Source organism: Anopheles coustani, chromosome 3 (genome assembly GCF_943734705.1).
Source record: "Anopheles coustani chromosome 3, idAnoCousDA_361_x.2, whole genome shotgun sequence".
Taxonomy (NCBI): domain Eukaryota; kingdom Metazoa; phylum Arthropoda; class Insecta; order Diptera; family Culicidae; genus Anopheles; species Anopheles coustani.
This window is the reverse complement of record NC_071288.1, coordinates 18,615,103-18,642,829: the sequence shown is the minus strand read 5'-3', so window position 1 is coordinate 18,642,829 and position 27,727 is coordinate 18,615,103. Positions and strand designations below refer to the sequence as shown.

General features: G+C 44.5%; 4 protein-coding genes across 5 annotated transcripts in view; 3 read left to right on the top strand and 1 right to left on the bottom strand.

Annotated features, from left to right (window-relative positions):
- LOC131272336 (A disintegrin and metalloproteinase with thrombospondin motifs 9) overlaps positions 1 to 8,974 on the top strand; it is an 85,940-nt gene extending 76,966 nt beyond the window's left edge. Inside the window, 11 exon segments of the mRNA XM_058274045.1 lie at positions 26 to 599; positions 683 to 893; positions 1,312 to 1,476; positions 2,594 to 2,734; positions 3,334 to 3,660; positions 4,793 to 4,924; positions 5,675 to 5,899; positions 6,575 to 6,736; positions 8,018 to 8,318; positions 8,400 to 8,749; positions 8,843 to 8,974. Of these exon segments, the coding sequence (XP_058130028.1) occupies positions 26 to 599; positions 683 to 893; positions 1,312 to 1,476; positions 2,594 to 2,734; positions 3,334 to 3,660; positions 4,793 to 4,924; positions 5,675 to 5,899; positions 6,575 to 6,736; positions 8,018 to 8,318; positions 8,400 to 8,749; positions 8,843 to 8,974 (2,720 nt within the window).
- Positions 8,975 to 12,953: 3,979 nt separating this feature from the next.
- LOC131259069 (alpha-tocopherol transfer protein-like) lies at positions 12,954 to 14,047 on the top strand. Its single transcript, XM_058260489.1, has 4 exons — positions 12,954 to 13,237; positions 13,302 to 13,409; positions 13,484 to 13,842; positions 13,908 to 14,047. Exons 1-4 carry the CDS (start codon positions 12,954 to 12,956, stop codon positions 14,033 to 14,035), a joined length of 879 nt encoding a protein of 292 aa, XP_058116472.1. The 3' UTR covers positions 14,036 to 14,047.
- Positions 14,048 to 15,163: 1,116 nt separating this feature from the next.
- On the top strand, positions 15,164 to 23,221 carry LOC131261517 (putative sodium-dependent multivitamin transporter). 2 transcript variants are annotated; one of them, XM_058263574.1, is made up of 8 exons: positions 15,239 to 15,286; positions 15,643 to 15,806; positions 19,738 to 19,891; positions 20,420 to 20,641; positions 20,720 to 21,060; positions 21,718 to 22,360; positions 22,434 to 22,850; positions 22,961 to 23,221. In XM_058263574.1, exons 3-8 carry the CDS (start codon positions 19,778 to 19,780, stop codon positions 23,036 to 23,038), a joined length of 1,815 nt encoding a protein of 604 aa, XP_058119557.1. In that variant the 5' UTR covers positions 15,239 to 15,286; positions 15,643 to 15,806; positions 19,738 to 19,777; the 3' UTR covers positions 23,039 to 23,221. The 2 variants fall into 2 exon arrangements, with proteins under 2 accessions (XP_058119556.1, XP_058119557.1); XM_058263573.1 differs by having other exon boundaries at positions 15,164 to 15,806.
- A 693-nt stretch (positions 23,222 to 23,914) lies between these two features.
- On the bottom strand, positions 23,915 to 26,192 carry LOC131259228 (uncharacterized). The gene is made up of 4 exons (XM_058260669.1): positions 25,681 to 26,192; positions 24,460 to 25,477; positions 24,254 to 24,389; positions 23,915 to 24,051 (listed from the first exon to the last, which is right to left on the bottom strand). Exons 1-4 carry the CDS (start codon positions 26,190 to 26,192, stop codon positions 23,915 to 23,917), a joined length of 1,803 nt encoding a protein of 600 aa, XP_058116652.1.
- Between the last annotated feature and the right edge of the window lie 1,535 nt (positions 26,193 to 27,727).

The window sequence follows — 27,727 nt, the reverse complement described above, 5'->3', positions numbered from 1 at the left end:
GATTTTAATCCCCCCGTACTTGCAGGTCTGACGAGTGGCGGTGAGGTCATTTTCAACGATCCCAAATATCACACACCGCACACTAGCAAGCATCGGTTGTTTGCCGGCGTTCGGCTGGAGTACTCGACGATAGGTAACCAGGAGCGCATAACGTCCACCTTTGGACGGCCCCTGCGGGAAAAGCTCACCGTGAAGGTGAACTACAAATCGGACCACTACCGAAGTACCAGCGGGCAGGTCAACTACAACTACCTGATACCGATACACCCGTCGGCGAACGCGCTTCCCAGCGGCGGTGGTCATTCTTCGCCGCATCATCACACCCAACATCACCATCACCATTATGGGCACAACTCGATCCATCAACCGCCGCAGGGACAATACAGTCCAGCCGAACGGATAAAACGGCCGCTCGAACCGTCCTACCAGTGGAAGATGTCCTCCTGGATGCCGTGCGATCAGCAGTGTTCTGGCAAGAAACGACGTACCGCAGTCTGCTATAACACCGCCACCGGAAAAGAGGTCGCGCCAGGGAACTGCAATGAAACGGTGAAGCCGCAGGACCTCTACGAACCGTGCAACACGGAGTGTAAATACTAGTAAGGAGAGCCCAGTTTTCAATTTCCACTATCACCGGAGGGAGGTTGAGGACTTATCGACTTTTTTCTGCTTCTTGCCGCAGCTGGGAAGCCAATCAAACGGAATGCTCGAACCCGTGCGGCGAAGGGATCAAGCAATTCAACTACCGGTGTATGCAGGCGTATACGGGCAGCCAACGGCCCGAAACTGTGAACGCGGAGCTATGTTCGGGCATGCCGAAGCCACTGAACAGTCGGGAACCGTGCCAAGGACCGTGCAAGGGTGCGGTCTGGTCGTACTCACAATGGACGAGGGTAACGAGCAAGCGCCACCTCTTTCCGGTGATTATCCAGCCCCGGTACACGACGTAACTGATTGGGTTTCTCTCTTTCTTTCTCGTGCCCCTTTTCTCTTTATATGTGTCTCTCTCTCTATCTCTGTTTGTGTGCGTCTGTGTGTGTTGTCCACCACTGCACCGCCTTCGTCGGGGCGCACATCAACACGCCGGTTCCGGATACACCTGTCTACAACAAACAACGCTTGGGGATGTACCTTGTCTGACGCCGGGTATATATGGATGTCCTTCCGTCTGCGTGTCTACGTCTTTACATGTTTCACTGTTCACCACTCCATGAATGTGTGTCTATGTGCCTGTCCCTTACACGTGCTCATCTGTTGTGTACCGTTCGGCCACGCTCGCTGGCACCGCCTGTTCAATACGCAATCAATCAGTGCTCCTGTGACCACTCGAACCAGAGCCGATCGGCTAAGTGTCTATCCGAACCGAACGGGGTTCAGATTGACGACAGTTACTGCGAGGCCAAGGAGCCCAAGGAAGACGTTCAGTCTTGCGTTCCCGTCGATTGCCCGAAGTGGGAGAAAGGAGAATTCACACCGGTAGCTACCCGTTTTGTAGATAGTTTTTTGCGCCCTTTAGCTTATCTTACCATTACTCATACCCTCTCCGTGTACAGAAATCCGATCTTTTGTAACAACAGATAACCGACTGACCAGGGATCGTACAAACCGTTTGCAACACGGAATATTAGTCCGTTTTTTTTAGAAGCACAGCATACTCTCGATTATCTGCTCTGCGGGTTATAGGCGGTCGGTCCGTTTTACTCGTTCCAGTTTTCTTTTGAAAGTATCATACACTCGTTTAATAACTTGGATACGAAGAACATCATACACGGAAAAAATGATTAATTCAATTTCCTGACTATAGAAATACTTCCCATAAGACAATGAACAAAAAAGTGCCGACTATTGTAGTATCTACTAGAGGACTCTGTGGATCACAAACCTCAGTACTCTATTCCTCTAAGCCCGTATGTTTTCCTAGTGGCACAGTCACTCTTGTTTATGAAAAAGAAGCATTAGTGTTATGATCGTTATAACATAATGTTTTCTATGAACTTCTTTATAATTTTGTCACCCGCGGAAATCACCAATCTGCTATTACCGAGCCCCGAGATAATCGGGAGTGTTATGTGCATTTAATTCTTTTCCTGTCCGAATTATTTCGGTTGTACAAAACTATATAAATCAATGTGGTTTGTGATTCTTTTTAAGGGAAAATAATCTTTCTTTCCATTCAGTAGCCTCCCTATGCAAAAAGGCCATATAAAGCTCTATGGATCTTTATTCGGATGAAAAAGAACCGATTATCCTTACGTCGTGTGATCATCCATCGTATCATCTTCGTCTCATCAATGCTAAACTTTATTTTATAACCTACGCTAGTGAAATAATAATAAGATTAGGTTAGACAAGGATCAATTCAACATGCAAACCCTAGCCAATCGACTAACCCTATGTTACTATCGCAAAACTCCTCTGTAAGATATGCCTGTCCCGTGTAAGCCAACCTTCTTAGTGTTAAGCGCTACTGACTGATCAGCTGCTGTATGTATCACTCATGGTGTACTTCCTCCCTTACATTTCACCCCATCTCTTGTGTGTGTGTTTGTGTGTTATTTTGCGGCGTTCCGGTGCACTACCATGTCCTGTCTAGTGTTCGGTAACCTGTGGCGAAGGCCAACAGACGTACGTGCTACAATGTAAGCTTAGGGACGTGGTCGTCAATGCAGCACTCTGTGGCACTCGGCCGGTGGCGATGATCACCAACTGTACCAGGCCTCCGTGCGAGCAAAAGGTTTGTGTTACGTTGTTTGTGTTGCTTTCTTCCTCCTTCGTCCTCTGTAAATACTGTCCTCAACTACCTCCCAGCCCCCCCGCTCTCCATGCAGTCTCTGCAAAACGCTCTCTCCTTTCGGCACAATTCGAGGTTTCGGCCAATATCTGTTTGGAAACAAGGATGGTTCATCTCGATCGTCTCTAATGTGTTTTTTATGTTATTGTACTAAATTTGTGTCTGCTTCTCAGCTTCATAATTTATCAATATTTGTTTTGTGTTTGTGTACTGTCCGAGCTTCTTTATGTTACGTAGTATTTAAAATCATTCTTCTCGATGGAAGAAGTTGAAAAATGTGAACTCCAATTCGTTCGTTGCTTCCGTAACGCAGCTGTACGAAAAATGGCTTTTGCGACACGTATACATGTCGTTGTCTAAGTAGGATTCAGTTTTCGGACAAACGTTCAAAACATTGCTGAACCTCCGAACCAGATGAAAAACAAAAATTTAAACAAAAATTTAAACAAAAATTTAAGTTTTCACCAAATTGAACTCAAAATTTCCCTTCCCCTATCTATCTGTCTTTCCCCCCTACGCCGACGTCAAACCCGTTCTTATAGCCAATGCCTAACACCCAATCCTCATCCTCTCTGAACGACTTGAAGTTTAACCAGGGCAGCGTCGACTACGGCCATCAGGCACCACAATCCGGCGCGTGGCACGCGGACTCCAACCCGGGACCGGGCTATCGCTGGCATACCGGCCCGTGGAGTAACTGCAGTGCCGAGTGCAACGGTGGCTTCAGGAAGCGCATCGTACGCTGCCAGTCCGATACCGGCCAGACGCTAGACGATCGCTACTGCGCGCACAAGACCCCGAAGCCGAACGGCCAGCACGCCTGTGCCAACGTACGCTGTCCGTCCTGGACCTTTGGCCAGTGGAGTCAGGTAAGTGTTCGCTATTCGCGCCTCTTTTGCGTTGATCCTTTCCGGTTCATCAAACCGCACCCGCCTCCCTCATCAGCCATCCACACCTTGCGTCTCTTCCTGTCTATCGATGCGTTCGTCGATGGAGTTTCGGAGGGGAAGGTAAGGAGCGCAGGCAGGATTCGTACTCGAGCCAAATGGCGGCAAAACGAAGCAACCAACATCGACACCTTACAGTACACAAAACCCACATACACACAGGATGCGAACGTGCGAACTATCTTGCTTTGGTTGCAAAAGCCAGCAGTGTCTGTTTCTCAACTTTGCTCGCTATCTGCGCAGAGCGTGCACTAGCAGTGCTGCGGAAACATAAGCTTATCTTGTTCCGGCTTGTTTTTTTCCTCGTGCAATGTTGCATTACTACTATAGTTTGCTGTAACCTTGAGCTTTTTCTTTCTCTTTATATATCGACTGTTAAACAAAACGAGCAAAACGATTCTTCGTACATTGTTTCTACAAAATCCATCCCGCTTCCAAATGCTAGAGGTAGCTCAAAGTATACGCTCAAACATCCTGTACAAAATCACTCAAGAAACAATTTCAGGCTTCAGCAACTCCGATTGCTCATAAACCATACCGATCACACAGCATACAGCAACACATACACACACGCCATCCACGTGCATCTATCCACAACCCCCCGCAGGGTGCCATCCATAAGCTCACAAGATGCAAATGAACATACTTCACGACTTTCTTCCCTTTGTCCGGATTCCACGCCTGGGGTACCACCACTACCATATTCCACATTGATTGTGTTCGGCAATACTTTTGAAAATAGGCAACGATTAAATTACCGTTCATATCCACAACCAAAGCCCTGCAGACAATTTTCCACACGTATAACAGTTTCCGTAGTTCTTGCAAAAACAAAATTGTTGAAGGATCACCCGATTTGATTTAGTTTTGTAACAGTGAGGGGTTACAACATACCAGGTTCGGTTTTGGAACACACCCCTTTGAAATTATACCTTACCACAACACTCCACGTTGAACGCCACCCATCGCCACCCGTTCAAGCCCTAGTAGCCCCTCGTATGAAACATCCCGTACCCTCAGAACGCATACCAATTGACTGTGTTTTCTCTTTTAGTGCAATGACGAATGCATACACTCCCGTCAGGTCCTCTGTCAGGATCATCGCGGCAAAGAAAGTGACCAATGCTCGCCGAAAATGAAACCGCCCGCCGTGGAGTCGTGTTGTAAATTTAAATGGAGATACGACGTAAATATCATCCCGAGTTGTTTTTTTACCCTCCTTTCTGCATTTCCTTTCGTTTTGTTTTCCTATTGTTGTTTTTTTTTCACTCGATTATAGTTTGTTTTTCGTTTTGATTTCACTTACAACAGTTTATAATTTTCTTATGGTTTTTTTTACATTTTTTTTTTACTTATTTTTCGGTTTGTTTGCAATTTTGATTAATTATTCGAAATTTAAATTTGTCATCTTGTTCACTTTGCACCGATGAATGAGAAGACGATTGGAAATTTTTTTCTTATAAGCGTGGTATCAACAATTTTTTTGTTGTGTTATAACGATGACAATCTTTCTATCTCTATCTATCTCTATCTCTCTCTCTTTCTCTTTCTTTTACTCTCTATTTTTCTTTCTCTCTTCATTTTTGTACTATTATTCTGTCGTATATCATCATAAAATGTGTTTATTTTTCTTTTCTTTTTCTCTGTTCCATACACCATATCGCATTAAACTGTAATACAATTGTTTTTAATACAAAAAACATACCATCATCTCTATCACAACAATGTTATACATACAAACTCCACAAACGACATAAATATGTGTTCACAACCACCACCACCATCACCGCCACCACCATCCAACGCCAACGCTTACGGTCCGTGTTCTGCTGCCAACGTGCCGGATGTCCTCTCCGTTGTCTTCCAATCTACTATTACCGCTACCCACTACCACTACTACCCGCTACTGCTACTACTTGTCATCCCGCCCCGGAAGTGTACCGGACCGTGCGACGCAAGCGGACGTCACACGCCGCGGCTGATCTGCAAGCGGCTGTATCCGAAGTCGCGTGACAATCCGCGCCCGCTGAAAACTGGCCGCAAGGTCGACGACAAGTACTGCGCAAAGCTTAAGAAACCATCGCCCGCCAAGGAGAAGAAGAAGCGGGAACACTGTTTCAAGACGCAACATTTCCGCTGGGACGTTTCGCCCTGGTCCAAGGTGGGCAGCGTAACTGTATATAAACGATAGGATTAGTATACCTCTTTCCTACGCACTGTACACTCAGTTGATTTCCTTTACGAAGCACGCCTTTGGAGGCCTCTATCTGGCACTCTATACCATTCTGTTCCTGAGTGAAAATCTAGTTTGCCTCTCTTCTGTTGTAACATAAAACGTTTACCTTCACCCTGAAGACGTCCGAGGCAAAAAAAAGTTAGCCAAATTGAATCCTCCCTCTCGAACGAGAGAAGATCGTGCTTCTTGTGTACTCGTTTTATGTTACATGTGCGCTTAACTTGTCATTTTACAGTGCAGTGTTCCTGTATCTTTCTAACGTTCATATCGTTTTGTCTTCCTATCTGTTATTACCCACTATCGCATACCACAACCTCTCGTACACCAAACAACAAACGAAACCCACCACCAAACACCGTGCACACCGCCAAACCCAATCCCCAATGCGTCACTCCGCCCCGATTGCTCTGAATTGACACTGCCTTGTGCATCATCCCATTCGTTCATGCTACCAAATGCGTGCTACCAAACCTTCCATACTTGATCCTCGACCTGAAATCCATCCCCTCGCACGCAAATCGTTTGCGAATTCATACGCCCAAAACCTCACCTTCCTTGAAAAACAACCCCCCCTTGAAAAATCTCCCATACGGCACGCAGTGTTCGGTGGGCTGCGGCACCGGAAGGACAGTGCGGAACGTGACCTGCACGGACGGCTGTAAGATCTCGCCGAAAGCCTGCAACGCGACGCTGAAGCCACCGAATACGAAAGTCTGCGAAGCGTACACGCACTGCCGCTGGAGAACGGTCAAGTTGAACAGAGTATGTGTCGAGTATATTGGACTGGCTCACTTTCTAAGTATACCCTTCCCATCTTTGATTACTATTCCTATGTTTTGTGTTCGATTTCTGCTGAAGTTTTCCCGAGTGTATCCCACCGTTAATTTCCAGCGTGGAAGATGAGATTATTTTTCTTATTTTCTTTCGTAAACCTTTGTTTAAAGCATCGTTTTCGGTCAGTTTTGTTTTTGTTTTGTCTCGTTAGTGTACGTCGAGTTATGTTACGCATGAACTCTATGATTTTTAAACTCGACACAATTTTTGTTAAGTTTTACTTCGTCGATGACACGCTACAGAACAAAATTACAACAATCCAAAAACACTACGCTTTACATGCAGATCACCATTTTCGACCATTCGTGAATAAAAAGCCCTTTTCACAAAATCATTACACCGAGCTGGCTCAAATGCTTACGCTAAATTACTAACAAAAGTCTTTCCCAGATGAGCAGCATCAATTGCTGTGCTTTTGTTGTCACTGTTTAAAGAAAAACCTCTAAATGATTCACATTTTGTATGAGAAATGTAGGTTATAATCAAATATAAAGTGTACTGTTTTTTTTTCGTGTATAAATCAGCCCCTGTATTTTAGGCCCAGTTTGAAAAAATTAAGCTGTTTCAGTTTTTGTAAACAGTTTTTTTGTCGCTACATAGCACAATTTGCTACTTAGTACAATCGATATTTTTTCAAAATTCAATTCAATCAATTCAAATTAAATTTATACTAAAATTGATAGCTTCATGCGCACTTTCATCGTGATTCAATAAGAGTTTCAGTATATTTAGAATATATAAAATTGTCTGCAATTACACCAAGGTTTTGATTCCACATTATATTTATTACAAAAACCTTACTAATTCTCGTGTACAAAACCATCCTCTCTTTTCAAAGTGTTATACACGTGAAAATACAGCAATTGCATTCCATACAACATTAAACCAAAGATACAGAAAATTGTTTCAAATACGTATCTGCCATCCATTTGCACTTTAAACTTAATTTTCAATCGCCAATATAGTTGTATTGCCATGAAGACTTTTCTCGACCCTCACAAGAAGTATGCAGAGCGCATCCTGAACCCAACGAGATACTCAAATTCCCCGTGCTTCTCCCGATGGCGCCCCGTCGGCAGCAGCAGGCTCCCGTTTCAACTCCTGATACGGACCGCTTTCCATTTGCCAGCATTTATCCCCACGCGCACGCACTCACTTACACCTCCTTTATACCTATCTTGCATTCATCCTCACCCCGTGCTGTTGTAGTGCAACTGCAAGGGTAAACAGAATCGCACGGTCAAGTGCTTCGATGAGCTGCTGAAGGTGGAATCGAACCGCTGCCCGGAGCATCTGCGGCCGAAGAAGTTCAGCAGGTGCGATCCACCACCGCACTGCAGAAACGCGCACAGCAGCAGGCAGCAGACCATCTACCGGAACTGTCGACAGGCGCAGCACAGGCACCGCACGGACGGGGAGTACACGATGCACGTGAACGGAACGGGCGTGAAGATCTACTGCCACGGTATGGCCACGATAGCACCGGCCGAGTATTTAACGCTACCCCAAGGTAGGAAACTCCTCCTCCCATTTCCCAGCGTCACAAACGTTGGCTTTTAATTCACCCCCGTTCTTTCGCGTCTGCCGTTAGGACCGAGGGAAAACTATGCCATCTACATGAACCGCCGGGCGGCCGATGCAAACAAGTGTTCGAGCGTACGGAACGACTGGGAGGACGAATCGATTAGCTACGGAGCAACGCACTACCGAAAGGTACGGATCAACCTGCGCACTATGCAGGTGATCACGAACGACTTCCTGTTCACGAACAGCTCGGGAAAGAAGCAACCGTTCGGGTCGGCCGGCGACTGCTACAGCAATACCGGCCTCTGCCCGCAGGGTGACTTTGCGATCAATCTGATGGGGACACCGTTCCGGATAAGGCCGCACACGGCCTGGAAGACGTCCGGCGTTAACGCAGTCGTTAAGTTTCTCGTTCGGGTAAGATCACATTTTCGCATACTTCAATATTTGTCTTGTTCACTGAGAGGGTAATGGAAAATGAAAATTCTCTTTTCTGTTTTCGACTTGCAGCTCGAGCCACCGTACAAAAAGGTACGAGCACGCTGCGGTGGCTACTGCGGACACTGCTTCGTATCGCCAGACACCCATCTCTACCTGGAGCTGGACAAACCATTTCGATCACACGGCCTAGCGCACGGTTGAACAGAACTGTTGAGCGCGAGCCTCCGGCTTGCCGTCGTGACTTTGGTGGTACAGTTACAATCGAGATTCCTGCCACACGTTGCCTGTAACTATTACTTAAGCCACTCAAGCGCCTTCATTATCCAACCAGTAGCAATGGATCCGCTCGGTTTCCTCTACTACCCGAAAACTCCCTATAGTACCGTCCGATAAGTAGTATGTCCAATTTCGTTTTGTTTTTTTACCTATTTTACGTGCGTGTGAGTGGGGGTGTGTCTGTGTGTGTGTGTGTGTTTCTGCGTGTTTGTTCTATTAGTTTTCATGTCTTTGCACCTGCAGAGCATTAAATTAAGCTAGGTTGATTAGTTAAACCAACCCAGACGTGCCAAAAGATTGCTGAAATTGGTAACCCTTTCTTGCTGTGCGGTCGAACGGGAAACCTGCACCAGATGTAGTAACACTTGCATACTCGTCCTTGCAACCGGTTCTTTTGCCATACTGATGACCTTCCGAGTTGGGCCGACCTACAAGAAGCCTGCTTACCCTCGCTCGGATGTACACTCTTCGACCTTCGTGCCAAATGAATTGTGAATGGACGGGCGCTAGAACTGCGGACAATGGCAATTGGTCAGCGAATTTATGTTCTGTTTTAAGGACCAACACCTCTAGCTGCACGAAACGCCCGGGAGCTTTGATTAGTATGTAGTTTTATAATCCCAAAAAAAACGAAGAAAAAAAACATGTTGAGTTATGTTAGGTGATTTCAAATTGTTAAGCGGTATTACTCGGCTTCCGTCTATCATGCGTACGGTTCATATTCTCACCGTGTCGTAATTCGTAACCCACTTATCCCTACCCGCCATCCCTATCCGCTCATTTGGTACCGCTAAGTTACCGTCTAGGATCAGTTCGAACAACGCTACCTAACGTATCACTGCCAGGAAGATTTTACTCCTTCCACGCGTCACGATTATTAAATTGGCATTTATATAGGCGACTGCGATTATATAGGCAGAATTTGTTCTAACTTTGCGACCGACCGAATCGAAAAGTAACGGCCAAAAGTACAAAATTGTTCTCTCGATGCTTCCAAACAACCAAACAAGTCGCCTCCGTTCATTCCCTTTGGCGATGACTCGGACAGTTTTGTGTATGTGTGCTGCGTGGGCATGTGTGTGTGTGTGTGCGTGGGAAACAAAGAAAAAAATCTAAAAAAAAGGATAGAAAAACCCAAGAAAAAACTCAAAACAAACACGAACGAAACGAGCAGTTAGGGCCTAGGCTTGCAACCGAAAACTTGTTATGAAACCCGAAAATACTCAATAGTAATTTTAATGTAAAAAAAAATTCGCAGGAGAAAGAACGAAAAAAAACATGCCGACCAAGAATGTACATTGAAACTCAAATTGGCGATAAAAAATGGGCGAAAAAATATTCAATTATTTAAAAAAAAAAAAGGTTTATGTGAAGCACAGTGGTGCGCAATTAGTATTACAATCTCATGTTTAACTCACCCCTTAGAAGAATCTCATCGAGGCAGGACTCCACCGACCTCGAAAAGCACCGCGGGACAGGATAGTGCGCATCCTCCGAGTGAAATGGAACAATTTAGCAGTGGGTAAATTATTCCATTCTACTCGATCAACAAACAAATCTGTCAATGAATCGGGCTTAGTATCACCGCGAATCCCTTTACCAGCGATGATAAACTTTTTATGAACGAAGCATTTACGCCAACGGGCAGCTCTGCACAAACTGAAAGTAACTCGAATCCACTAAACGAATCTATTTGCACTCATTAGCGTAACTGCGTCACATGCGCCTGATTGTACCCGTAGCTTGTAACGTAATTATTCTAATTCCCTTCCCCCGCATGGAAACTGCCATATTATGTTTAACGAAACTTGCCTTCTTATAATAGAAAGGAATCATCACCGCAATCGCAGCGCGAATCTGGGGCGATATTAACCATTAGCAACTTTCACTCAACGCTAACTGTTATACGCCTTCTGAACCCTGAAACAGCATGTGTAAATTCAAATTACCATGGCAACGCAAATTTGTTATGCGTTCCCCATGGTGATTTGAGGATATAGATGCTCATTTCACATTCAGGACGCGTTTGATATTTACCGTTCGATGATATTTGCTATCTTTGATAAAGGAACTTCATAGATCAACGGACAAATTTCAATTGATTGCATCAAATTGGTGAACCAATTCACCTGCAGTCCGCGAGTAGATTTCTAACGAAAACAAAATTCATATTTATTTCTGAGTTTACATCTGTATAACATGAAAATACGACTTAATCAATGAAATGGAGCAGAGTATTAAAGATATGTCGACAAACGGCAAAAAGGGACGTATTCATTGGCACCAACTTACGGTTTGCGTTGAAAACAAAGCGAGTTTGAATGACTTGACTTGGGCTGGTCAAGAGTATGAGATAAAAATGTGTTTAGTTTGTACGTAACCAATGCTAAGTAGAGCTTACTAAAACGTTGCGATCTTATTTATTACACTGCCTATCGCTAAAAAACAAATGCCACAAACGAACAGATACGCCCGTAGGACAATTAATCAGTTTTCAATTAAGGCGTACTATGTTATCTTTAAAATCTACATGTAGTTGTTCAATTATTATGTATAGTTTTGTCCTTATAAGTTTTGTGCCTTAAGTTTTTTTTTCTTTTCGCTTTATTTCTCTCGTAATCTTCCAACAATCGTCTTCCGCCATCACTACTTTAAAAAAAAAAAAACTTTCATCATGTACATAAATCACCAATCATGAAATGTTTGCCTTTTTTCGCGTTTGCCCGTCGCCGCAAACGGAGATGCTAACGGTATTACGGTGAAGGTAGAACAATAGTTAAAACAAAGGAAAAAGAAAGCATTTACAAAAAATAATCTAAACCAGGCAGGCAAAGAGAGTGAATTTTTGTTTGTTCGTATGTTTCCCTATAGATGCGTAACGCGCCGCGCTTATACTAATGATATTGACAATCGGATTATGTTTACAGATACATCTATCGTAACGCTGGATACTTGATTATCTACTGTACTGTAGCTATATTATTTTAGTTATACTTTTTCGTATCGTTATGTATGCAAAACATACTAAGTGCATAAGTCACGCAGAATTAACGAACCAAACTGCGCAAACGAGGTCATTTATGCTGTTGGATATGTCAGTAGCATTAAACGCTTTTTAAACAGAGTGTGCGTATGTATTATACTTGTCGTACTTATATCCGAAAAATAAAAGCCACATTGCCTTTTTTGTTTCCGCGGATAGTTTTTCGTCTGGCAATTCGTATATGAACACTCCCAAAGGCACTGTCCTTTTCCATGTTTGAAAAAGCTTGTCATGTTGGAACACTGTTCTTCCTCTTTTTTCCCGCTTCCATCCATCGCTTTAATGGATCGCAAGGTTGGCTTGAGGTAAAATAAAACACAGATTATTGTCGTGTGCCAGGCATATCGGTTTGTCCTCTAAGCATAAAGCCGAATGGCCGTGGCCTCACTCAACCAACAGTGACGCACCGTTTAACGATCGCACAGGTCACGTTAATTGTGCCGCGAGGATTAGAATAATTGCCAAAAGATAAAAACACTGGTTTAAATGTTATACCTGTGTGTAGCCATCCAGTTTTCATCCCTCACAGTGGCACTGACGATTGTTAAAAATAATTAAAAAATTAAAATAACACAACATAGTTTAAAGAGTACTTCCCAATCCAATTGTTTTAAAATTTCAAGCATCAAACAATCGGAGAATATGAGAGTTACATTTTAAGTCATCGCGGCACTCAAAGGTTTAATGCAATGAATTATCTTGTTCCACACTTTGAGTTTTTATAAAACATGATGCCGTCATTGCCCCCCAATGTTCCTCTGTCATTTAAGTCGTACCCGTCCAGTTCTGGGCACACGCTTTAAAACAAGTAGTTTAGTTCCGTTCCGAAGATCACCCGCGATTGCAGCAACTCCTGTGAGCATGAAATCCGTCCAGTTTGCCAGTGTCGAGGAGCAATACCGGAAATACGATGGTCAACTGCGAGCGTCGGATGTTCAGAGATTGGGCGATTGGGCCAACACCCAACCCCATCTGCCTCCGATCACCGAGCCGGAGTTGATGCTGTTTCTGCACTCAAATTACTACGACATGGAAGCGGCTCAAAGCACCATCGAGAACTACTACACCTTCCGCACGAGCTGCAAGAATCTGTTTGGTAATCGGGACTTGGAAAAACCTGCTATACAAACTGCTATGGGGGTGCTGTAAGTCTTTTTTAGTCTTTCGGCTAGATTATCGTTTGTTAACGTTTCGAGGCATCTTTTCAAGTGACTTCATCATGCTGCCGGACTTGACAACTGAAGGCTACCGAGTTATGATGGCAAAAATTGTTGACCCGGACGCCAGTAAGTTCTCCCTGAGCTCCATCTTGACGTTGTAAGTATCCAGCCCTCTCCCAAGGTGGCCTCATATTTACTTAACGCTCGAAATCAACGATACCTTCTTTCTAGAGCGGGAATGTTCATTGATGTGACCCTCTGGGAGGAAGGATGCATCAATGGATCAATCCTCATCATTGACATGAACGGTATTCATTTGAGCCATCTGCCAAAGCTGGGCATTTTCACTCTCAAGGATCTGCTGTACTACGTCCAGGAGTGTCTACCCGTGCGACTGAAGGGGCTTTACCTGGTCAACTTGGTGCCGTTCATCGATCGCATTATGGCCATGATCCGACCTTTTATGAAGAAGGAGCTACTGGAAATCTTCCATCTTCATACCAACATCGACCTCATGTTTAACGACATTCCCCAGCGACTGCTTCCGGCCGATTATGGTGGAAATGCTAAGCCCCGGAAGGTGCTTAGAGGTACGGGAGTATTATTAATTAAGGGCTACTTATTTACCTTTGACATATTTATTTCATGCTTTTAGATGAACTGTACGATCACGTTATGGAATATGCAGACTTTCTGGCAAAATATGATCTTATAAAACGTGTCGATGAAAGCAAGCGTATTGCCAAACCGCGCACAATGAGCAATTTATTCGGATTGCTCTAAAACCGATGGCCTGGAATTCATGGATGCTATGTGTAGAGGTTGAACGGGTTTTTTCTGTATTAAGAAGTTTCAATAAAACTGTCTACTGATATAACCGTTTTGATTGAGCAGCACATTTTGTTAAGTTTTACTAAGGTGTTCCAAAACGATTGTTCCCGGAATTCTTGCCTGTTCGCCACGACATCAGAACAAGTTTTTATCTTCGATAATTTGAAGAAGCTACATTGAAAACATAATTTACAGTAGGTCAGTTCTGCAATTAAAAGACCCTTTTATGCCAACACATTTATGTTACTGCATGTAAACGTGGTTCACAATACCTGTTGCAATTTCTTTAATTCAAATTTTGAAAATGTATAGTACTCCACGTGGATAACCTTTGTCATCCTAGCGACGTAAAGCCGTAGAGCTTTATACAGTCGGTACTTTTAACCCTACTGTCTACTACCGCACACCCGGGTTTTGTTTTGCATCGTTCAATGGAAAAGTAACTAAATTGTGTTATGTTTTTTGCTGTAATTGCAGATAAACCTGAAGCAATTTCCCTCCAAGTTAGCTGGATGCTTAAAAAGTACTAAATTAACTAGGCGTTTATGTTTTGTGTATTCAGTTACTATTTTTCACCGGTATACCTAGCAAAAGTAACTAGGTACTCGGTAGCAGTTTTTAACAACGTTAGCTCAAAATTTTGAGAAAGGTGAGCTCAAAATCCTCGTCGTAGCAGCTATATTGATATTGATTTTTGACAATTGGTTTTAGTTTTGTTTACCAATAAAAGTGCACATCAATCGTTGCGATGCGTTATTAAGTTGCTCAAACTAATTTAATAGTTACCCTTATTGCTAAGATAGCTGTACTGTAGTTAACTTTACTAAAAGTAGTTGAACACGAAATAAATAGCATTTTCCTTACTATTGAAAATAACAACAACTTTTACAAAATAACAAATACCGAACAATTGAATACATAAACAAAACTAAGAACGATTGTGAAAAATTTCCTTTATTTTTCTAATGAAAAATTTGGGATGAACCCACCTCATCTGTTGATCCACTTTGGTTTTCACCACTAGCTGGTCTGACAACTCTCAGTTGCAAACTGTCTGCCGACCGTGAAGGTTCTGTCAGACGCGAGCCTGAATGTTGTTTTCTATTCGGACGGCGCAGTCACGCGAACCAGCTGTGCGGCGGAAGCAGTTGCATACAGTTTGTTAAGTTTAATCGCAACATTATTCCACATTCGCGACGCGCTGTACATTTGATTAGTTACATCGTCGCCATCGTTTCAACCCGCCCTCCGACGGCATTCGTGAAAGTGTTAACTACTAAATCGCTTTAGTATAACTATTTCCATTCAGATCCATTCGCTCGATTTGTGATAAGCGAGCGTTTATCAGTTCGCTTAGTGATAGAGTGGTATAGGATAGAAGCAGGCAAAAACAAAAAGTGCATCACCATGGGATTATCGGCGGGGTCCAAGGCGCCTTGAAGGGCACCGTATCCCTACGTTGTGCGTTGGTTCTGTTTATATTCGCGATCGTCGGTCAGACCGTCCAAAGGTCACACAACCAGCGAAAGTGGAAATTGGTGTGATTTAGTGTTTTCCAGTGCAAGTGCAATGGTCCAAACGAAGGAAGAGGTTTAATTGTTTGTTACCTTTGGCTGTGCCTTCTTATATAACTTGGCCAGCGTCGGCAAATTTGCGTGTAGATAAACACCATCAGTGCGGTATCGTTTCCTCGATGAATAATCAATCAGCCAAAATCAGTCCAGTAAGTATGGTTGCTATTGTTGTTGTACCGTGTTGATTGGCGCCCCCGTACAAGACACGTGACGTCATTACATAGAACAGTTGAGGAAAAAAGGGGAAACGTGGGGAAACGATGCCGTTATGTACACTTCTTCCAAGACCATGCGGTTTCTTTCGTCACGACCATGCTCAACAACGGATGTAAGGTAACGTGGGGCAACATGGCCCCCTTGAATGAAAAACTTGTTTTTTCCACTTTATAGATTTAAAACATTCCAAATATTTGGATTCCTAAAGTGCTTTTTGGTCATGAACGAAAAATATGAAAAATAACTTAAAACCTATCCTTTTTTTAAATAAGATTTTCGAAGACCCTTTAGGTTTTTACTCCGTTGACAGTTATGGGGCCTAATAAATGTTCGTTTATATGAAACTTACAACACATGGTCAATGTAAGACATACTTAAATCAACAATTCTTTGATAATGGAGACACCGTGCGCTCAACTTTGAATTGCTCTTGTTTTGGTGGTGCATCATGCCCCATTGTTTATATTTTGAAAGCTAGGGCGGCTTGATTCACCTGGGAGGGAACATCATGCCCCAATCTAAGCACTGTACGTTTTTGCCTTTTTTAATGTTGAGATCATTAAAACAGATAATAGTAATAATACTAAAATCCACAATGAATGCACTAGATATGTTCATAAACACATTACATTACTTAATTTATTTCAGCTCAAAACATACCGTTGCCTTTTACCCCACTTTCCCCTACAAACTGTCAAATTTACTCACCAACTTGTGAATTGCTTTTGCTGTTGTTACTAGTGGGCATGCGTATTTCAAGGTCGCATTACGTTCAGTTTACGATAAGCGACACGGGTGAGGGGAATAAAAGGGTTTCATCAAACCTATGTAAACAGGCTTCAAATATGATGAAATAGGCTTTCGTTCTTACAGCTGCAAGACAACCAGGATTCGACTTGGCAAACTTATTGGTACTTTTAAGTAAGTTGTAGAAGCGCATTGATAGCGAAGACAATTATAGATACTTCTTTTAAAATTGATGTATCTACAAACATTACGAGACATCATATCTTTACAGACAATCTTGCATCCAGTCTGTGAAAATTATCCTCTTTATGTGGATTACGACAGGTCTGACCTGAACCACCCCAATCCCCTACTCCGTAACGATGGTTACTGAAATATTTTGACAGTAATTTATACATTCCGCCAGTGAACGAAAAAAAATCAGAAGATACTCTGAAACCAGCACGCTTCTCTACAACATTGTTGCAAAACGCGATCTGGCAATGGCAGGGGATACCCATGATGGCGCTTGTTGTTCTACGGGTCGAAGAGTATAAACAAGACTCAACGAAACTCTAGGTGGGTAGCAAACGCGAAATGCGAAGCCAACGGAATGCGAACGCTACCGAAATTTTAGCAACACCAGCAAAAAACACATGCCAAACTGTCGTAAGGTAGGAAAATTTGCACGGTTGCTGGTGGTGTGCAGATCTAAACGATCCGGGACCACACGTCGTACCATAGCCGTGGGAAAGTGTGCCAAAATAAGCGGCAGAACGACGATCGCCCTGGTTGGGAAGAAGATGCCGTAAAAGTGAATCATTTAACACGACACATGGGAGGCATAACGAGATTTAAATTGTGAATATTGAAACGGAAGTCTTTCTACAAGGAGAAAAGAACAAGGATCTCTATCATAAACCTCTGAAAATAATGAACAGGCACAACAATCGGTAAAATTTGGAACCAATGGTTGGGAAACCTTAAACTTCCGTTTCGACGCATGGTAATTTCCGGGTTTGTACTTGATAAATACGTCGACAAGGTCTTTGTGATAAGCACATCTTCTCAATGGACACATACGTCAATCGTTTCGTTCATTCCGTTACGTACACCTTTCGTTTTGCACCGCAACATTGTCCAGCGTTAGATTTGCGATAATGGCACAATCTGCCCCTAAATGTTATTGTTATTCAACTGATGATCTCAGTTGATCAGTAAAGCGAAAGATTAATGAGCATGTCCATAGAGTCACTTCGAGTGCATAAAAAAATAATTGTAGTTTTGTCTAGTCATTGCAACTTTGTCCCGTAAAATAGTGCGCAAATAATCTTACACCGTACGCCATCTCGGAGCTACTCGGCCCGAACCGTTCAATGCTGTCAGGAAAGTCTAATAATTACTTACCGTATGCAAACTTGGCACCAATCCAGGAACAAATACGTAACATTTTGCAAACCACGCACGAAACAAAATACAATCCCAATGTCTTATGTGTGTCTAGTCTTATCCTTAGTATCTTTGGATATCTACCGCGTCTTCCTGGCTGGACCCGTAAAACCACATCCCGTCTTGGTTGCAAACAGAGATGGATGGCTGTTCTGAATCGGCTTATCAGTGTCGGTTCAACATCTAACACACCACATGCGACCACATGGCCGTTGGAAGGAACCCACAAGATTGCGCTGCAATATGTAATAACAATGCAAAAGATACGCAGATGCTCATCTTCAGCTTCGGAACTCGAATCTTATCAACCGCTTTAGGACAACGCCGCATGGTTAATTATTTTACAACGCGTGAACCAATTATCATTCCGGATGGATTTTCCTGGAGTAGGGAGAGATAGAAGGGTGACAATTCAAAGGTTGTTACATTGTTGCAACCCTCAAGCAAGGCAACGAGGTAGCATCATCCATCCGGCGTGTGATCGATTGAAGATAGCTACCACGGGCTGTCAGTTGAGTTTGAAAAACAATCCTGCTTTCCATCGACGAAAAATAGTCGAGATATGGAAACCTTTGCTTGAAACGGTTTTCTTCAGATAGCCCTCCCTTTTTAGGTGGCCAAGTCATTCAAACGACTAGTGAACGCCGTATAATTGGGCCAATGAAGTGGTTGCCACCGTGACCATCCTTTTATCATATGTTTCACAACCGCAACCGACTAAGACGCTTTCGAACCACTCTCCCCTGCGTCTTCTTCGGCCGTTAATTGCCTTTAATTGCAGTCATTCAAATTTCTGTTCCGATGCGAGAAAAGGGTGATGAGGAGAAGAAACACGACACGAAAGATGATAGCGTAGGATGCTTAAAAAAACAACAACACCCATTGGTGTGGTAGAGAAGACATGTTTCCGACGGATTGCATTTCGCACACCATTCGCAGAAAGGCACAATTGCTTGCACACGACAAGAAGGCAGGGCGATCAGCTGATCCGTTCGTGTAATTGTTTGAGTGGTTCGATGGTACTAGAACAGAAAGGTTTGAACCAACGGTAAAACATTACCAGATTGTGTCACTAATGACTCTCGCGCAAGTGACCACGTTTACGACCCGTTGCAAAGCAAATGGTACAATCTTTGCTTATCGGGTTTATTACACCACCAATTGCTGCCCCGGGTGTGATTTGAAGTGCAGATTAGTTAAAGATTTGTGCACGGGTACTCTGGCAACCTTTAATAGTATACTTTAATTGTCGCCGGACCATCCCTTGGATCCTTAACTTTATTCAATTTAAGGTTGATATTGTGTTGGAGTAATTATTTCAACTCTTAACTTTATCATCTACCCATGAAGAATGTTGATACATTGTAGTGACATTAAGAAGGCAGATAATCACGCTTTACTGTTCAAGTGTTAGGAATTAAAGAAACGACAGACTGACACCATTTTTTGAAGTGGACCCAAAATTCTGAAGAGTCTCATGACACTTCGCAGCGCTTGATCATAAATTAAATATCTCTCGAAGAGATCCAATCATCTTCCGCGATGGGCAGTCATCAAAAACTTACTCTTTGCTGTCAGAGCAACTTAACGGGTTTCCCTTTTCCATTTTATTTTGTACCACTATTTAACTTGATTTCTTAAAGCCAAATAAATTCGAATCGATGTTATTGACATTCTTTTTCGTTGCAGTTTTAATCTACACATCCAGGCAAAACCTGTCACCCTCATCATGGCATCCTCGTTTGGCCTGTGGGACTACGTCGTCTTCATCGCGATGCTGATCGTTTCGGCCGGCATCGGTGTTTACTATCGGTTCTCCGGTGGTAAGCAGAAAACGACAACGGTACGTATCGATGGCGGCCGCCCGAAAAAAGAAGCTCACAACGAAACGAGAGCGATGAACCTGGTTAACCTAGACCTAGAGAAGCTCCGCCGGATTTGATGGCCGGTGTTTTCGACCGGCGAACATCGAAACCCGTTAGTTTATGTAGATGAGCTCTCGCAGAGGAAGAGATTGAAAAGACCGAACAATAAAATGCTCCTTTCACTTCGGAACAATCCAAAAGGCCCGGTTGCGCAAATTTGTAAATCGATCGGAATGTGCCGACGTTTGGTCCGCAAACATGGCAGTAAGCAAATTATTACCAGCACCTGCGCTACGAATGACCAGTTCGTCGGAAGTCACGCCACCGTCGTGCCGAAACTCGTACGATTTTCCACTGGACTTTGGACCGTTGGCGTGAAACAAAACCAGCACCCCGGAGCCAAAAAGGGCCTGCGCGCAACTACCCAATGTTTATCATCATCATGGTCTGTTACTCAAACCCTTTTCTTTTTCTCTCTTTCTTTCCCTCTCCTTCTACCAATCCAGGAATACCTACTGGCAGATCGTAACATGTCCATTTGGCCGGTTTCGTTTAGCTTGATGGCCAGCTTCATGTCCGCCGTCACGCTGCTGGGCGTCTCGAACGAAAACTACCAATTCGGTACCCAGTTCGTGTCCATTAACCTTTCCTATGGGCTCGCGACCCCGATCGCGGCCTACCTCTTCCTGCCAGTATTTTTCCGCCTGCAGGCGTGCAGTGCGTACGAGGTAGGGCGCCAATGGCCAATGTGTATTCACAGAAGCAACATAACTTACATTCTGCCATTCTTCTTTCCGTTCCCGCAGTATTTAGAGAAGCGCTTCGGCAAAAAGACCCGCCTGGCCGCATCGCTCGCCTACACGCTGCAGATGATCCTGTACATGGGCATTGCGGTGTACGCGCCCGCCCTCGCCCTGCAGGCAGTCACGGGGCTCGACCAGGCGTACTCGATCCTGGCGATCGGTGGCATCTGCACGTTCTACTCAACGATCGGCGGCATGAAGGCGGTCCTGTTTACCGACGTGTTCCAGTCGGTGCTTATGTTTGCTGCCATCTACGCGGTCATTATTTGCGCCGCAGTTAAGGCCGGTGGTCTCGGTCCGATCTGGGACGCGGCATCCGAGGGTGGCCGGCTGGAGATTTGGAAGTAAGCAATGACCAAAGCAAATCAAACCTTTTTAATCTCCCGAGGGAAGATAAGAATGGGACTTAATTGTCAAACAAAATGGAACTATTTTGACAACTCTAATCATCCAAAAGAATCTTTTTTATCTATAACATTAAGAATCGTTACTAAACACCTTCACACCCCTTAATATGATACTAATCGATGCAAATGAACCATATTTCAAAAAACCAGATGAAATAACCAAAAATACGATCATACTTGCTAGGTCAGTTCCCCAGTATTATCTAACTGATAAATTTTTAAATTTTTTGAGAAAATATTGATTCTTCTGTTTTAGACCCTAGAATATACAACAGTTGTAAAAAAACAGTGTGAAAATTGTTTGAACCATTTTCTCTCAATTTGAAGACCGTGAAGGGGCTATTTATAATGAAATCCAAGTAACACTTGAACTCTGCGAGCGATGTACCTCTCAATCTAAGCCTACTTAGATTGTGGGTGCGTCGATCGTTTTACCTTAAAAATGTACATTGATTATTTGGTTCTGTAATAATCATATTTCGAACTAACTCGCAACTCTTACTGTTTTTCTCTAAGTACTACTCAACAGTAAGTAGTTTATACTTAACAAACTATTTAAATTTTACTTCTTTCCATCCACCCTTTCCCCGATAGTTTCGATCCTAATCCAACGACCCGCCACACCTGGTGGTCACTGACGATCGGTGGCATGTTCACGTACCTCTCCCTATACGCCGTCAACCAGACACAGGTGCAACGGCTTAAAACGGTCAAGGATCTCAAGTCGGCCCAGAAGGCGCTCTGGCTAAACTGGCCAATCCTGTCGCTGCTGAGCCTCAGCACGTCCTTCAGTGGGCTAGCGATCTACTACTTCTACCGTACGTGCGACCCACTGCAGCAGGGCCGTATCAAGGTGCGCGACCAAACGATGCCTCTCTTCGTGGTCGATGCCATGGGCGACTTGCCCGGTTTGCCCGGGCTGTTCGTGTCCGGTATTTTCTCCGCCAGCCTTTCGACCGTCTCGGCTGCTCTGAACTCACTGGCCGCGGTTACACTCGAGGACTACCTGAAACCGTTGTACCTTAAGGTGAAGAATAAACCGCTCCCGGACCTACAGTCCAGCTTCCCGAGCAAGGTGATGGCGTTCGTGTACGGGTTGATCTGTATTGCGGTCGCGTTTCTCGCGCAAAATATGGGCGGTGTGCTGCAGGCTTCGCTCACGATCTTCGGCGTTGTCGGGGGCCCACTGTTTGCCCTCTTCTCTATGGGAATGTTCACCACACGTGCCAATCAACGGGTAAGTGATGATATCGATCGATCGCACAATTATCTTATCGGGCTATTTTTTGCTTTCTTTTTCCCCACCACAGGGTGTTATAACGGGACTTCTCACGGGACTGGCGTTTTCCCTGTGGGTAGGTTTCGGGCAGCCACGACCACCCCTGAAAACGCTCGAATTTTCCGTCGACGACTGTTCGGAATTTGGAGGCTTCAATCAGACCAGTGTCCCACTAGCGATGGCTCAACGGGCAGCGGACGTACGGCCCGATTCCGATTACTTCTATCTCTACCGGCTATCGTACATGTGGTTCAGTGTGCTCGGTTACCTCGTCACGTTTACCGTAGGGTACGGTACAAGTCTTTTGCTTCGGTGGCGTGGAGCGGCGGGCACCGAGCGCATCTATCTGGACGAGCAGCAGATTTACCTCAACACGGACCTGTTCTCGCCTCCGGTTGCACGCGCCATGAAGCAACGGATGGCGCGCTTGATCGAGAATGGTGGCGATGTGCGTATGACCTCCTTGGAGGGCTGCAAGTGAACCGCTCCTTACCCACCGGCAGTCGACTAATTGCGTGTCTTTGTGTCGTTTCTATTCTATTCCTCCCGGGATTACAGATCGACGCCACGAGACAACACTCGAGCAGTGTCGTCATTCCACCGACAATGACCAAACAGGACGCTAGTTCGTTCTAACCAGACGTCCACCGAAGAACTCTCTACCCAAAAATCTTTCCCGGGAGTTTTGCTCAACTAATGTTCAAATGGATCAGATGGAGATCCTTATAGCATGTGGGACTTAATTAGAAAAAAAAGAAAATGAAAAGCCATTAATACATGCAAACTATTGCATATGATGAGCGCACGAATGAAGAGACAGCGTGATCAAAGAGGTACACACAAGTGAATATACTTAGAAGCAAACAAGTCTTCCAGTAGAGTGAACAAAGTCACACGCACGCACGAAACAGAACAAAATCAAACACTGCGGATCACAACGAGGCTTAAAAAAAGGCACTCTATTAAAAAAAAACACATGCCCGAACATTTCCAAAAACAAACCTTTTTTAAAGGACTCCAATGGGTGCGCCTCTACCCCTATGGTGATTAGTGCTTTCTAAACACAAATCATGTTCTCAATCGTCACGATAGGAGGTTTTGTTCGTTGTTGTCGATCGTACAAGTATGTATTAAAAAGTGTAACTATTATCCTTTTTTTTATCAAACATAGCGAAGTGATCGTGTGTGTCCTGTATAGAAAAGTAACTTAGTTGCTTTCCCAGTAGATGTAATGTAAGTGGATGCCGATGCTTTTGTAGAGCAAAGCGAGGAAAAAAGGCTAGCAAACACTAGTGCAATAAGGTAATAAAAAAAAACCACCTATGTAGATTCAACAATTCAAGAAGAATCGTTCATGAAAACTGAAACATCCCGAAAACATGTTTAGTACACGTTGTCAAACTTTATTACAAAACACAATGGAATCAATGAAGCACTAGGTGCTTTTTTTCTATGCTGCTCGGTCGAAGGTGTGTGTGTGTGTGTGTGTACGGTGGAAATTTCGGAGGCCGTTCAGTGAATGCGTGAGTTGAGTGGGTTCAGTATCCGGCCAACCATCAGCGCCAGATCCAGCTCGTTGTCCAGAATGCAGAACAGAAACGGATAGTTGACTGCCAGCTCGATCGGTTTCGTGTACAGGGATGTGAAGCCTACGGATTTGAGGGAGAGAGAGAGGGGACGCGTAATCGAAGTCCCCCAATGACACCGAAGATAAAACAATGCTGCAATCGCAAAATCCGGAAGCAGTGGGCCGGGTGGATCAATTAGAGCCCCCGGTCATGCAGAAACATAATGCTCGCGTGCGAACCTTCTGCTGGTGCACTGGGGGAATTGGGATTGCATAATACTTACGTTTGAGCTGCTGCAACGAGTGCGTCCGGATGTTGATGTTGATCGACTGCTCAATGTGTTTCGCATATACCGTCGGGTCTTCGGTCATCAGTGAAAAATTGGCCCACGATGGTTCAAAGATGTCGTTAATACCGAGCTGTAAAAATAGAAAGGTAATTAATCTTGTGAATTTCGTCCTGGAAAAAGGCTACGGCTAGTTCGCGTACATTCTGCAGATCGCTCGTTAGGATAATGTTGCCCTTGAGGTTAAACTTCGGCACGATTGTCTTCACCCAGGTCGGGCTCATCTGGCTCGTAATGTCGCGCAGGTTCGGTACGTTCTCGCCGATCTGAAGCAGCTTCAGCACATTGCCGTGCCCAAACTCGTAGTCGGGCAGGATGAGCAGCAACTTGTAGTGCTCGGAGTCCAGCTCGAGCTCGATGACGGTCGACTGCAGCCGCTCGATGTAGGCGTACTTCAGGATCGTATTGTACACCTTGTACGGCACCCGGACAAACTCCGAGTCGGGAAGGTAAAACTTGTGCTCGATCGTATCGTCCAGCAGGCGGTACGAGTCCGACTGCGACACGAACGAGCTGCCCAACCCGTGCAGGAACGAAGCGGTAGCGTGCAGCGACGGTGCCTCCGTAGTCACGTCCTGGAGAAGAAAATTCTGCAAAAACCGCTGATGGCTAATGATGTCGATCTCTTCCGGTTGGCGCTTCAGGCGCAACGAGCGCCTGCGCTGCGGTGAGTCCGGGTTCCCGCGACGTTGGCCACGCTTGCGAAGGTTTCGGCGACGCTTTTCGCCACCGGCTTCATCGCCGGTCGCCTCGGTCGCCTCCCCCTCGACCGTCGTCGGGACCTCGGATGTCGTCTCTCCGGTTGTTTCCGACTCGGTTGTGCTTTCTTCCGTTGTCGACGTTTCCTCGGTCGGTGCTACCGTGCTGGCGTCAGGGCTTTCGTTGTCGGTGGTATCTCCGGAACCCTCTACGGCTTCCGTGGTGGTTTCATCGTCCATACCAGCCGTGGTGGTTTCAACCGACGCAGTCGTTGTCGTGTCCATCGATGCCGTTGTATTGGTTGCTAATGCCCCATCTGTGGTTGAGTCTACGGTCGTATCTTCCGTCTCCAAGCCCACCGTCGTCGAGGCAGGTAAAGGCGTCGTCGTGGTTTGCATTCGCATTTCCGGAATGTTCTCCAAATCGTAGCCGTAAAATTTTAGGACCGTTTCGTACTCGGGTCTGTGTAATAAAAAGGGATTTTAAAGAAACCTTCATCGCAGAAGCCTGGTTTCGAACCGCGACTAGCTTAATTCAATCACGTTTGAATCATAGTAACCTCGAACTTTTCGTTCGATGTTGCAACCGCCATATAACCCAACTGTAACCTTGGAAACGTATGAATTTCCAAATTACCATCATCCGTCGTAAGTTCGCACGCTTACCTTATGGTTATATTTTCACTGCTTAAGCTAAGCCCATTGAGAAGATTCTCCTTCTGGTAAAAATAGCTCCGCAGCCTGCGGTGTATATCCCGATATCCTTCACGCAGAACGTCCTTATCATATGGTACCACCAGCTGTTCGTGCAGTTCTGCCGCACTCCTACCGGAGGCTCCCTCGTAAAGCGCAACCAAGGTGCTGCCGAGGGCACACGGGGAGAAGGCAATGTTGTTCTTGTTCCCTTTGGAGTGCTGATGGAGCACTCGGAACCCAAGGTGGTTCGTTTTGTCGATCATCGCATCGAGCGCGGTTACCTTCTGGCGGATTGCTTGATGCTGCTGCGGCTGCGGGGGTTGTTGGAGGGGGCCACTAGGTCCCGACTGGACGGGTGTCACATAGCTTTCGTCCGTACCGAAGCTGAGGCTGTAGAACTGAGCACTCGCGACACGAAACGTAACCACCGTCACAACTATCAACCAAATCGATGAAAGCTTAGAATCTTTGAAATGCCACATGCTCGTAAGCTACGATGTGGAGCCTATCCGGTCGATGGGCTGTTAACCAAAGAACTAAATCACTGCCAGTCAACAATAACCAACAACATATAGAACTCGAACGAGCAGAGAAGCGGATTCGCAGATTACCGCTGGTTTATCTCGACCGAGTCCTTCACGGGGGCCCCCCGAGGCAATGTACGTATCACACAACGACGCTATGTTAATCCTTCTTTCGTTTCCCTCTGGAAAGCGTGCGCAAGCTTCGCGGAACGTGTTCATCAAACGACTAACTCGTTTGGCGCCCAGGTGATCGTCTTTTATAAATTGTGGCATCGTCAGGCAGTTGGGACGGTAGGTGGTAGGACAGAAAACAAAGAGGAAATCGATGTGGACGAACTCCCGCCGTTTCGCGAACATATCTGCGGCGTCTCGACGGCGAAGACGCGCCTTTCTCGCAACTCATTCATTCATTAGTTGTTGCGTTTTCGGTATGTCTTGTGCTCGTTCCGTTCTCGTTCGGCGTCTTCCGTTCGCTTTTTTACAGCATTACATCTTTGGCATGCGCGTGGTCTACAACATAAAAGATATCTCCTATGGTGTCCAGAAATGGTTTGAATTGAAACATGTTGGTTATACAAATTATGAAAATGTACTTTAAACATAATCTTAATATTTGATATGCGCTTATGATAAGGCCTCCAAATAATTCTATGTTTTCCTTCGAATTTCCCATACTGAATATAACGCGCAATGAGCCGTTTCATTTTAATCGTTTCCAATTTCCCCAACAGTCATGGTTCTGCGGATTCGTCACACTAGAAATGGAATATCATCGGTTATGTTATGGCAACGATGGTTTCTACGTACTCATTTCTGAACGGAACCAAAAATTATATTGTACTTCGAATATTGACGTATTCAACGATTTTGTGACCACAAGGCCGCTGAAATATTGTTATCTCATGGTACACCCTTAAAATTGACCCAGATCTTGATTGACCTCAATAGCAAGGGTAAAATCAATATAAATGTTACCGATTTGAAAAACTGAACTTAAAAAAAGTTCTTGTAATCAACAAGCATATATGGGTACAGCAGATCCTCAACTCACCCATGCCTTCTGCTCCACATGAAGCAAGTGTTGGCTGGCATTTGAATTTAAACTGTTCATTTCCCTAAAGTTGCTTAGCGTAGAAAAGTCTGCCAGTACATTCATATGTACGAAGATTCAAACTGAAATTAAATTAATTAAATTCATTCATGTTCATATATCTGAGGGTTCTGATCCTGTTAACAGCAAGTTTTGGGTTTTGTGATTTTCCGATGGTTTACTACCAGTTGTTGTGAGAATTCTGTAAATGACTCGTACTCTGTCTTCAATTCTAAAATAATTTAATCCTATAATTTAAAAATAACTTATTTGTTTTAATCATTTAATAACTCATTTTGAAATACAAAAAATTCTGCACTGCAACTAGGTGAACACGTGCGTTCCATTTCCACAGGTGGTTGGTTGTCGAGCAGTTTTAACGAACGCGGTTTTAAACTGCACG